The sequence below is a fragment of the Odontesthes bonariensis genome, chromosome 22 (assembly GCF_027942865.1).
Source record: "Odontesthes bonariensis isolate fOdoBon6 chromosome 22, fOdoBon6.hap1, whole genome shotgun sequence".
Lineage (NCBI taxonomy): Eukaryota > Metazoa > Chordata > Actinopteri > Atheriniformes > Atherinopsidae > Odontesthes > Odontesthes bonariensis.
This window is the reverse complement of record NC_134527.1, coordinates 11,182,125-11,194,970: the sequence shown is the minus strand read 5'-3', so window position 1 is coordinate 11,194,970 and position 12,846 is coordinate 11,182,125. Positions and strand designations below refer to the sequence as shown.

Genomic DNA, 12,846 nt, shown 5'->3' with positions numbered 1-12,846 from the left:
AGAAAGGCCCGAACCTACCAGCAAGTCCGAACCAACAACTTTCTCACTGTACGGTGACATTGCTTACCCAAACACCACCATTGTACCCTTTTTAAAGACACATTTCTCTAAAATGAAAAAGGCATCTGCTTTCTAAACTACTGTTGCTAACTATCGGCTATCATTTGTTCATTCTGTGCATCGCATTAAAGCTGGCTTATAGGAAGACAAATTGACAAAAGCCTATGTAAAAGCAGCTGTTCAAAATGCATGCTTCACTAACCTTGATAACCTGTTCATCTGTAGACTTGCACTCCACTGACTCTGTGACATCTGATATTGCTCCATCTGCCCCTACAGTGACCACTTTCACTGGAACAGCTACTGTACGGCCAGTGAGGACAGCTGTGTTGAGGATCTCTGTGTCCTGGAAAGAAAAAGAAAGGCACCCATTAGTACATAAGCACATTTCTATTAACTGGTTTCAGATAAATCAACTGGGGTGTATATGGTGTCATTAGAGCGTAGCAGTATAACCTTTAAGATTAAGTGAAAGAGGAAGAAATCAACAAAGAAACATGTCCAACCAATTACATGGTGAAAGATGTGGCCTGCATCATCTATAGATTACATCTGCTTGTTTTAAGGTTTTGAAAACAGTACTTAATTTTTTACTCTATACGACTTAAATGAATTCATAGTTATGAATATCATATTCCACTTCTGCTTCTTTAAAGGATAAACGCTGACATTATAAAGCCCAGTCCACAAAGTGTTCTTGAGTTGGGCAGAAAACAGAACGCCTTTGCAAGCAGATCTGAGAAAGAAGTGTTGGTCCAGTATATGAAGTCAACATCAGAAACAAAGAAGAAATACTGCTGTATTTTAGTTAGTGGGTTGTGCTCTTTAATTCAGACGAGTGTCAAACACCATGTAACTGGAGGCGCTGTCTTCTGCAGTTATGGACAATAGTTAACGTCTGAGGCCCTTCAGATCAAGTCTGCCTTTGAAATGCGCTCAAGAAGCCCAACGAAATGATATGCAACTGTCATTGGTAATCCAACCCTATTGGTAAGCAAAAGCTGTCTGTCGTTCTTGACAAACTTTTTTATTAATTCCTTTTCCAGTCTGAAGTCTGGGGCTCTGGGGAGGATTAATCTCTCCATAAGACCTGTTGAAACAATATTTCATTGTCTCATTTAGGATACGGTTTCTCTTCTTAAAGAAAAACTCTTTAAGACATAATTTTCTGATGATATTCGTGTGCTGTTGTAGGGTATCTTTTTAGGCCTGCCACTTCTTCTTTTGAGTTTCCTAAATTTTTTTTTTAAGGACACAAATTATACTCAAATATGCAACGTTCTCAACTAATATCTCTTTGGGAATCAATTTGTTGGTGCAAGAATACCATTAACCATTTTTTTTTCTTCATGCAACTACAGAAATGTGAACAAATCATGTGTGTCTGCAACAGGCAGCTGGCAGCAAAGTGCCAAAAGCTACAGTCTTATATTATTTGCAAGATGTCTGTTATGTGTAGACACAATACTATTTCAGCCATTAAGTTTGGTGCCTTTTTATGTTTGAATGATTTATGAATCGGTGTCAAATTGCATGACAATCAACAAAACGTTTGTCTGCAAATCATCAGCTACAAAATCACTGGACTGAAGGCGGGGAAGAAAAAACTTGGACACAGGGCCACTTTACAAGATTACAATAGATTCTGGTTTATTTGAAGCAAATAAGAAAAAACAAGGGGCTTTTCTCCAGGATTTTTACAGTAGCAGTCCTATGTTATAAACAGATTTTGATGTGTAAAATTGGCCTCCTTTAAGTAAATTAGGATCATACCAAAGTCATTCAAGCCTAATACGACTAGTCCACAGAACTCATCTCAAGTAGAAAAAGAAAGAAAAAAATATGACAATGATAGGCTTTGCCAAATTGCAGTCATTTAAGATATATCACAAGATACACTTGAGAGTGGAAGGCTTCACAGAGGAGCAGGAAGAAGATAATGAGATCAATTAAGACAACGTTTGGTAATCCTTGCGCTCTCAGTGTGTTGGTTGTACAGAGGATTTGCTACAACAGTGGATCCTGCTCATCATTAGTTTCAATAAAAGACTGCTAAGAGGCCTAACCCTTTGAAAGGCAAAGGAACTCTGGTCTTCAGAATGCTCTTTGTTCATTGCAACTGTCTTCTGTTCCCTTACTTTTTTATTTTAATTGCCCTTGTACGGTTTCTGAGATAGAAGACGAGTGATTTAAAGCTCAGTTGTAGATAAAGGGATTCCATGCCTTTCAAGAAAAATGTGGCTAAATTCCATGAAGTGAAATGGAGACTAAATATGTCTGATTGGCCAGGAGCTTTTGCTGTTGTTTATTTAACACACCAAAAAAGACTCTTACATCACTATTTTGAGGTATTAGGATGAAAATATCAAATCAAGAGTTAAAGCAAAAAGAAAAGGGATTAATTTCAATTCAGTTTTCAGTTTTATTTATATAGTGCTAAATCACAACAAATGTCATCTCAATGTAGCCTGAGCCTGAGTGTCTTTTCAAATAGTGCCATGTAATTCCAACTTTTCACTGAAGTTTACAGGAAAACAGTATCTAATTTTGGACCTCTGCTTTTAAATTACCTTGTTACAGTGTGTGCAGATGATTCAAAGCTGCTCTTATAAATCTTAAATGTGCGAGTGGCTGTTTATCACAGGAATTTCTCACAACATCTGCAAATTGGTTTAGCCAGCCATCGGGGAAACAACATCTCTTCCAAAGAGCTAGGAAGTACTAGAGACAAATTAGAGTGTTCTCCAAATAGGAAGCTTTAGTGTTGTCCTTTAAATACAAAAATTTAAGACCTGTAATATATTTCAAGTTTCATAATGACATAACATCAATTTGTGGAAATCACAAATGAGTTTAATATGAAAAAATAAGACATGGAACATTTGATGTTTTTTCATAGATTTAAATGACATTTCCGCATTTTGTGTGTTACAAAACATCTGAGACGCTCCTAAAACCCATCAATCCTTGTCAATGAACAAAAACATCTTTGCTGATAATTTTATGTTGCCACTGACAAATAAGAATCTTTAAAAGGTGCTCTTTTTGTTCTCTACTTCTATGGGTAATGGAAAGTGTTTAAAATACTTAATGAGCCATTAGTTCTTGAACAACACTATCAGAAGAGCCCTTTACTGAGCTCCAGTTATATGCACTGTGGAAACCATCCATGCCCCAAAGAGCTTGATATCAATGAAGCTCGGATCTCATTCACATTATGACAGCAAACAACTTCTTTACTGAAATTCAGAAAAAATAAACAGGACAGCTTCAGTGATGCACAAGGCACAAATGATGTGTCTTATTCCCAGAAATTCAACTACCTCTCACTGGGCATCGCCATGCTGCCTAATACCCACCTGGAGTTATGAATATTTTAAAATCATGTCCTATACATGGATGCTATTCTAACACATAGCAGATAAACAGCAAATTGCTGTATCAATACACATATACTCTACATACACCCACCCACTTATCTTCATGCGCAGCAAACACATTAACTTTGACAAAAGGAGGCACAACCGCCTCTGATGCCCAGCTAAAAAAAAAGAGACGCATGCCCCCTCCTCATGCAGCAGCTTTTCTTAACCACCTCTCATTACAGTGCAGAGAAGAAAAGAGAAGAAAGACGATGAGAGACGGGAGAATCGATAAAAGGCCATTACGCTTCTGTGCAGTAGGGTACAAGGGTGGAGCATGTGGGGGCTGCTATGGTTGAGGATGAATCATGTGTTCTGTAGCAAACAACCTACAGAAGGGCTGCTTAGAGGATACTTACTGTATGTGAATGTAAACAAGCTCAAGGACAAAATGTGCTGTCGTTATACATCTGGAATATATTATTTAGATTTGAGGACTATGAGGACATGAGGAATGTTTGTGTTAGCTTTTGGATTCGTTACACAGTTTGCAAGATTAGAGGGGTGACCACCTAAAAATACACTATTGCAAAACAATAGCACAAACAAAGACACACAATGAGTTTAAAACAATGTTATCCTGGATTTATCCTTTTTGTCATTATAAAACAAATTGCTGATACAATGCAAACATGTAGGTGTGGAACAGAGTCACTGTTCATACCTGCTTTTACTTCAGCTCGCTATAACAGTTCTGTCAGAACCACTCTCGTCAAAACGAGACGAGAAACAGAGATGAATTTCAGAAGCTTATTCTGAATGCATACAATTCAGCAAACCAAGTTTAAATGAAGTGCCCCAAATGCCAGCATCCAATTGCGAGCAGGAGCTGATTACCCATTGAGCGCAGCTGGTTGTGGAGCCATAGGGGTTGGGTCGGCGTCAGCCAATAGGCAAAGGGCACGTTGACTACGTGGTCTGCCAGAACTAACGCGATGCTCCATTTCTGTCAGAACCACTCTCGTCAAAACGAGACGAGAAACAGAGATGAATTTCAGAAGCTTATCCTGAATGCATACAATTTGTGTTTGGCGGTATGGCTCTGTTCGGAGGAAGTTCCCGACTTTTCCATGAGCTCCATGGAAGCCAGACAGGGAACAGCAGCATCCTCAGGTGGAGTGCCTTCCATTTGCTGTAAAGGCAACAAACCCCCCAACAGACCATACCGGAACGCAGCCAGCCAATTGATAAGTTGGAACCAGGGTATCCTACCCCCCCAACGATTTATTAGCTACCAACGTGTGTCACCATTATGATTAGTAGTGGTAGTATTACAAAAATAATTATTAAACCGCGACTAGGCTTGACGTTAAAAGGTGGAACTGCCGTAGGCCCACATTAACACAGACTGAAATGTGATGCGAGTATTTATTTGGGGCAGGCATTGAACTCAACCACTTAGGTACACCATAAAAATATATTCGGTCTCCACAGCAGCGACAGCGCTTTGCGGCAGGGCAAAGCAGAGCAAGATCCAAGCAAAGCAGCAAGATCCAAGCAGAGCAAGATCCAAGCAAGCAGAGCAACATCCAAGCAGAGCAGAGCAACATCCAAGCAAAGCAGAGCAAGATCCGATCCAAGACAGCAAAACGAGAGCCAAGCAAAGCCGAACAAGATCCAAGCAAAGCAGAGCACCATCCAAGCAAAGCAGAGCAAGATCCGATCCAAGAACAGCAAAACGAGATCCAAGCAAAGCAGAGCAACATCCAAGCCGAGCAACATCCAAGCAAAGCAAAACATCCAAGCAAAGCAAAGCAACATCCAAGCAAGCAGAGCCTTAACACACTTCACCTGACCACCTAGGAAGTTAAAGTCACTGTGAGCTTGCATATTTGCTATCCACACAATTAAAAGCCATAAAGCATAACACAAATGACCTCTGTCATTGCTGTTCGTGCCATCAATTCCGGGAGCGGTTTTAATGATTTGACTTCATCCCAAATTTATTTCCGATCTCAATCAGCATCTTTCATGCAAAGTTAAGCCCTACCAGTGGCTCTTGTTTTATTTAAACAGAGGCACGCTGCACAATAAAACAATTTTTTTTTTTTTAACACTCCAGTAGGCAGCTATTCTAAGTGGAAAAATCTTTCAATGACCCATTGAAAACTACCTTCCCAACAGCACAAACTCCAGCTAGCTGAAACATCAGCTTATAGCAGGTTTAAGGAAAAATAATACTGAAAATCTAGCTGTGCAAGATGACACGTAGCATGGCAACTTGGCATCAACAGGGCATCACAATGGCTTGAGTAAGCAGAGAAACATGATGCCATTTATTTTCAAACTTCCAAGAAGACCAGCAGCCTCCAAAATGACACAAAATGAGAAGAGGCAAGTGCTTCCTAACACAAGCACATCACATGCATAAGTCGTATACAAATAGCCAGAAAGCAACACTCAGTATTTGCAAGCAAGAAACTAAAGGGAAGAAAGAAAAGCCTCCAGTGTTTCTTGCAACATATGTTTTCTCAGAGGTTCATCCTGCACCAGTACTTAACTGGACAGTTTGCTCTTTTATCAGTTCACAGCTGAAATCAGCTTTACAGGCTGATTCTCAACAGAAGGAAAAAGGACAACGTTCCTCCTGAAGGGATTAGTTGTGACCTCAACCGTGGGGACGATGGTTGAAATGTTTTGATGTCATGCAAATTAGCATGCCATTTGCTGTGCAAGAGCCAATCACAAACAGGCTGGTGTTACACGAAGTGGCCGGACGCTTGTCCACAAAGCATCACAACATATGCTGTAGAACTGGCTACAGATGTCAGATCCTTTAAATCATCGAGTGCATCACTGATCTCAAGTGCCATCTTGTGTTTATGCTCAAGCCTTTAAACACAAAAACTGTTGGACGCATTGTGCTTGAAATTGTCCCCTAAATGGCCCCAAAGAAACGAGTGAGGACGAGTTATACGACGAAGTGCATTTCTATATCAAACAGGGTAGCATCCTGACGTTCTCTCTTCAGGATCAAACCGTTCAGGGCCTATCAACGATGAGCCGAATTAATACAAGCAGAACATACATGAGCAATAATAATCTCAGTGGATCTACATGATGAGATCAATTCGACCACAGCCACAGTTGGGCTTCATTCACAAAATGCTTTGTATTCATCCATTGAGCATGGGAGTCAGTTCATGACACCATGGTCATTTTAGCAGCAGAACAGCTCTGACTTTGCATTCTCCATGCACAGAATTGATTCTCCCTCCACTGAGTTCACAGTGAAACCCTGAAAACTTGTCAATGAATCTCTGATTTTATTATAAAAAGCACTCACTTCACTTTACCTGGCAGCTTTGCATTCAATACGGTGGGAAAAAATAAAAATAAAATAGACTTGTTTGCTGGTGGATAAACGAGCAATGCTGTAGCTAGCAACTGAGAGGAGGAACTAGTCCAAACAATGTTTCCAACATTAACCGAGGAAAGGCAATAGTTGTTAATCCTCTGACTCACATCACCTCCCACTGTATCCACAGGCACAAGCACTCACACCCCGACACGACAGGTGGCGCCGCACCCATCAGACTAATGCAGACAATACCAATCAACAGCGTGTAGCGCCAGAGGCGCGCGCTCCACCTTAGAGCATCACCGCGAGGATCCACGGACCAATAGTCACGCAAAATCATGTGAATCGGTGTAAAATAAGCCGCGTGTGTAACCGCGGCAAGCCCTGCCACGTACAGGAGCCCGCCGCAGCCTACCTTGACTCTGACCGCGGCGCGCTGTGACAGCTCGCCCGGTGTCGCGTCTTGGCTCGGCTGGATGTCCTCCACGCGTCCATCTCAGCCGAATCTCCGACTCCGCCGGCAGCGGGGATCCATGCCGGACGACAGGGTAAGCAGCACAATAATAATACTAGCATCAGCGCGTATGCTAATCGGAGCTACGTCTTGTAAGCAGAAGCAAAACTTTTTGCCCCCACGCGGGGAGCTGCTGTGGAAGGCTGCAAGCAGAAAGCAAAAAAAAAGCAGTGACAGCAAACCAAGTTTAAATGAAGTGCCCCAAATGCCAGCATCCAATTGCGAGCAGGAGCTGATTACCCATTGAGCGCAGCTGGTTGTGGAGCCATAGGGGTTGGGTCAGCGTCAGCCAATAGGCAAAGGGCGCGTTGACTACATGGTCTGCCAGAACTACCGCGATGCTCCATTTATCTTGTCAGTGCTTACCATGTGATGCCTCTTTAAGGAGATCTTTTAAGTATTTTTTGGATGGATGGATGAACAAATGGATGGATGGATAGTCACATGCCAGTCTGTGACACAGCAACGAAACACCATCTGTTGATTTTTTGGACACAGCTTTTTTTTCCCTTTTCTTGTGTTAACAAAAAGAGAACTCTCATTCACAAGGTCTATGTTCCTGACCTTGCTACTTGGTTAGGCCCAGGAAATGATTATAACTTGCCTTGAAATAAACCCTTTCATGACATCTATCACATGTGAGAAATTTCCATTTTCTAGGAGGCCAGAGTTAGCCTGGCGATGCCATCCTACGTACATCCGCCCAAAGATTTTGGCTCCGCACATAGTCTAACCCAATCCCCCTACCTCGGTTCACTCAGTGTTTTGCCAATCAGCAAACAGTTGAGAGTGGTGACGCAGAACTTACGCGCGGAGTCCATTGTAGTCCATGTAATTGTAGTTCAACCGCAGCGGAAATAAACGTTTTGAAATAAAAGTTTGGAGTTTGTTATTCTCCCTCCAACTTTCAAATTACCGTTACAAAATCGGCACGTCATTGACATCCATGATCTTAAATAATGATTGCCTCCGCGATGTAAACAAAGTCTAGCCCATGGTGGTTATTGTTGCAACCCGGTATAATGAAAGCGGATGTGGGAAGCGTGATTCGCGAGCTAGAGCCTCGCGAGAGTAAGCATGAACCTCGGCGCATAACCTATGTCATTTCTAAACATTACTGATTGGTTAAGGGAACTCCAATGAATTTAAGTTGCTGAGTAAGGTCCCACCCTCCATGTGAACGGATTCCTCTTGGGTTTTTCCAGACTGTTTGACGGAGTCAACAGTCGGCTTTCGCCCAGGCTAGGCCAGAGTGACCCCTTCTGCAAACAAAACACAGTTTGTGTGCATTGACTGTTTCATTTTTAAGCTGTTTTTGATTGGTTAAGCGTTAATGGTTCAGCAATTATAATCACACCTTAGAAACTCCATTTTCCATATTTCTATTTTCTATGTCAATGCCTCCCAACCCTAGAGTGCTATGTCATTCCTGCATATAGTACATTTTTGTTAGGTCCATAATTCCATCTGACATATAGCCTAGGGAAAGCTCATTTTGGCAGTTTCCTATCCAGTTTTATGCAATTTACACATGGATTTACTGTGACAGACAAATAAAACAAGGGGAGAGTTAAGTTAAAAGAGGTTGGTCTACCTGGTTGCCATTTTTGTGAAAGACATTAAAAGAAAAAAAGCTATGAATACATTACACAGCTTCCCATAATTTCATCACAAGTTTTGGATAAATGAAATTATGAAGTTTTCCCTTGAATGTCTTCAAAACATGGAGATAAGTTTAACTGTCAAGCCAGTAGTTTGTTAGGCTTTTCGTTACTTTGTGTGTCTGACCACCTGGCCCAAAGTGCTGCTTCTCTCAGAAATCCACAGTTACCTTCTTCCAGCGTACTTGAAGCAAATTCCACTTGAAGCAACAAAAAGATGGAAGATTTGAGTTTTGCAAACCTATCTGACATTAGTGGGATTCCCATAGCAAGGAATGGGCTTCCAGTTAACTAGCAAAAATATACACATGTATCTGAAGAAAAAAAATGCATTTCCCAATTTCATAGCTCTTATTTTGACACGAACCAGCGTTGCACATTTTGATAAGACATTAGGCTCTATTCATTTCCACTTGCAATAATCATTCTTTCTTGTATGAGAGTAACCTTAATCCATATTACCATAAATCACCTGAATGCTTGAATGCTGAACATGTCTAATATATATAGACAGACAATAATTAAGGTAAACTCCTCATAGGAATGTCCAAGCCTTCTGGATTAAAGCCTGAAGCCACTGCACCACCATTCAACAAAATCCTTCTAGCTTCATGGAAAAAAATGGCCTTTTCTGAGTGAACATATGGACATGTTTGATAAGATATTCTCACTATATATACAAAATGAGACAGTGTACGGTATTCAATTCGAAAATCATATATCCACATTCAGTGTGTGAAGTCTCTTGCATTGCTTCAGTACACCCTGTACAAGCATAAGTGTGTTAGAGGAGGGGCAAGAAGGTAAGATGATTCAAAGGGATGAGAGGAGAAGAGGAGGGAAATGTCTCAGATTTGCTCAGCCTAAACGTGGGCTCTGAGCTCTGTTTAACACTGGCCTGCAATTTATTATTCAACAGCAGAACAGATGCCTCTGACCTACAAATAAAACACAGCTATAACTACTTATTAACCACCTGAGGTTGACAGTAAGCGCACAGGTCCTGCACTGCGTTAGCCAAAAGCACTGTGAGTAGAATTCATACAGCTTCTGCAGCAAGAGGTATTCAGTTCATATCAATTATCAGAAAGAAAATTAGATTCCCCCCAGCATCTATACAGTCCTCCCCTGCCAGTCAGTAACATCAGAACATCTCACAGCCTATATAGCAGAAGATAAAATGAAAGCCAGGGCAGGGGAATCAACACCTCCAAAGATTTGATTTTTTTTCCCCCTCACTTTTTTAGAAATAGGGATACAACAGCAGGGGAGAGCTGTGTACATACAATGCAATCTTTCTACGGTCATGGATTGGGAAAAAGGCACAGTAGCCAAGTTATTCAGCATTCTGATGCTGGAGTCAGAGCACGGTGCTGATAACTCAAATGGCGATCGATGTGGCTTAAAAGGGGAAAAAGTAAGGAAAATAGGTCATTTTAAGTGTAGTTGCATAAATGTAAGAAAATAACAGGTTTTAGTGACAAATTAATTCAGTGTATTGAAACATGTACTCATTCTAAAATCATGTTGTCACAATCACTGAAAAAGAGTAAATGTTAATTGAATACTTTTTCTGTAAGGATGAAATAAGCTAAATAATCAGCTCATGTGTTTTACTGGTTTACCTCAATTGCCATAACGGCTATTATTGCAGTATTAGCAAATAAAGAGTTGGGGGCAATTTTAGGGCATTCTGCCATGATTGGGAATAAGAAATACCACTATTGATTATTAAATCACGGCCTGCCAAGATTTATATTCTCCTCATTAATTAGGTATTGATTTATAACTTGTTGGCCGAGCAATGTGTTGGAATCTGTTAATGTGTACTGTGAGCTCTAAGTACTTTTACCGAGATTAAATATTAGGTCTGTTGTTCTTCCAACCTCAAATTTTGTCACTTGAACATTGGGAGAAGAAATGTCCGCAGTGAAAGCTTGTCCTGGTTAAGCTTGTCCATATTCTATGGACCTCTCTCCCCCTTCTGGAGGCCCTTTGATTAGAATAAACCAGACAGCTTCACTATGCTGGCCCCTGGCCCCTGGCTGGTTGAAATAAAAAAACTCCCAAGCCAGAATGACATGGGGGAAGGAAGGCAAGCCAGCAAAACAACAACAAATGACAGAATGGGCAGGCTAGCTTCAAAGTAGAGCATGATTTACAGACACAGGGGTTGTATCTTAGGCCCTGTGACTAGTAAGAGAGACATGTTATGGCAGAAGCAAAAGAAAAGTTGTCTATGTACCTGAAGCACAGATGAAATGTACAGTGTTTGTGATTCATCTAGGTAATGTCGCTTTTTTCAAGAACTCTGCCTCATGCTCACAGTTACACAAGCACGGAGGGTGGTATGACTCTGACCTCAGAGCAGCTGCTGTGGGGCAAATGAGAGTTATCTAAATCCCCGAAATGATGTTTTGTTGTGGTTTTCTTTTAGCAATGAGAAGTGTCTATTTTCAAACATATACAGGATTCCAACCGAAGTGATTGCAGTTTTTCCAAGTCTGCACAAAATGAGCAGATGATTTTTTTTAGCAGCAAGCTGACTTCTTGATTTATGATTTATGCAAATAGTTAACCTAGATAATACTAGCCTTACTCTTCATCATGTTGCATCATAAAATGTCTGTAACATAATCTGTTCAAATAATATTTCCCCCATGAAAAGCTGCGTCCAGATGCAGAAATGTACTGACCTCTGACACTTAAAGGGCCTCTAAATGGAATTATGAAACAGCTCATACATTATTGTATTTAATGTGAGAGGTTGTGCTTGTAATGATGAACCAACAGGTAATTATCACAAGACTCTCTCCGGGGACCTTTACATTACTGTCAGGACAGAAACGGAAAAGATGACAATGGGTGCACCCCAAAATCAAAGAATACGGCAATACAAAAAAATGTAGTGGCGGCTGGAGTTTTATTTCTTTCTTCATGTGAAATGATAGTTGTGAAGAGGGTCATGGTACAAAGTGTAATTTCACGAGACAGTTATAAGCGTGCCACATGACTCATTATGTAAATTGTAAAGGTAGCTGTGGTATAGGCTGAAAGTGGGTTGGGAATATATCAGGATTGAGTTCACAGGTTGTTTCTGCTGCCCACGAGAGGCTTCATAGAAATTGTTAAATAAAGGCTGAAACATATCAACTTTAAAACTAAAACTGCTACCAATGAGAATCATATTACAAATATGAATAGAGCTGAACAGTTTGTTTAATAATTGACAGTAAATTTAAAGGAGTATGTGTATGTCCTTTTAGGTAATTTTCCTATCGATTTGTTTAGCCAGTTCTCTGAATATATTACAAGTCAGTTTAGCTGGTTGGCGAGGAATTGCAAATTGAATACAGAAAAGACTTATCTCAGGAATTTGAGAAACTGAAATGTCATAACCCATTTTCTCCAAGCAGATCTTCATCAGAAATGTGTTTGCTTATGATAACAACTTTCTGTCACTCTCAGCCTCAATTCCTGTGTCAGGTAGGGTCCAACGGGACCCTACGGGCTTGTATAACTGAGGTACAAAAAAAAAAGAAGCAAGAAAAGCACAGACTTCATGAATTAAATTAATAGCACTGATAGTGTTTACTTGAACAGATTTCTCCTGTTTTGATATCCCTGTTAGTTGTTCTGTCCTGTAAAGAATTGCAGAACAACGTGATCAGAACCAGGGATGACTTAAGACTCAATTACTCAGGATTGAAAGCAAACGAGAGAGTTTATGTAGCCAGAGTGCGTTGGAGAAAGACAAAGCAGTAATTCAAAGGCCTATGTATACACAAGAGGACTTAATTAAAGAAGCTGTAATGGGTATCATGGTTGCATACAAATGGCTAATGCTGCCTTGTGAACACTTAGCATTCCACAGGACAGCCTCACTGC

At 40.6% G+C, this 12,846-nt stretch overlaps 1 protein-coding gene across 1 annotated transcript in view; it reads right to left on the bottom strand.

The window, feature by feature from the left end:
- The window catches only part of LOC142373113 (transmembrane protein 132C-like), a 166,743-nt gene that overhangs the window by 18,668 nt on the left and 135,229 nt on the right, over positions 1-12,846 (bottom strand). The window contains exon 6 of the mRNA XM_075456194.1: positions 263-406. Coding sequence (XP_075312309.1) covers positions 263-406 — 144 coding nt within the window. The remainder of the gene's footprint in view (positions 1-262; positions 407-12,846) is intronic.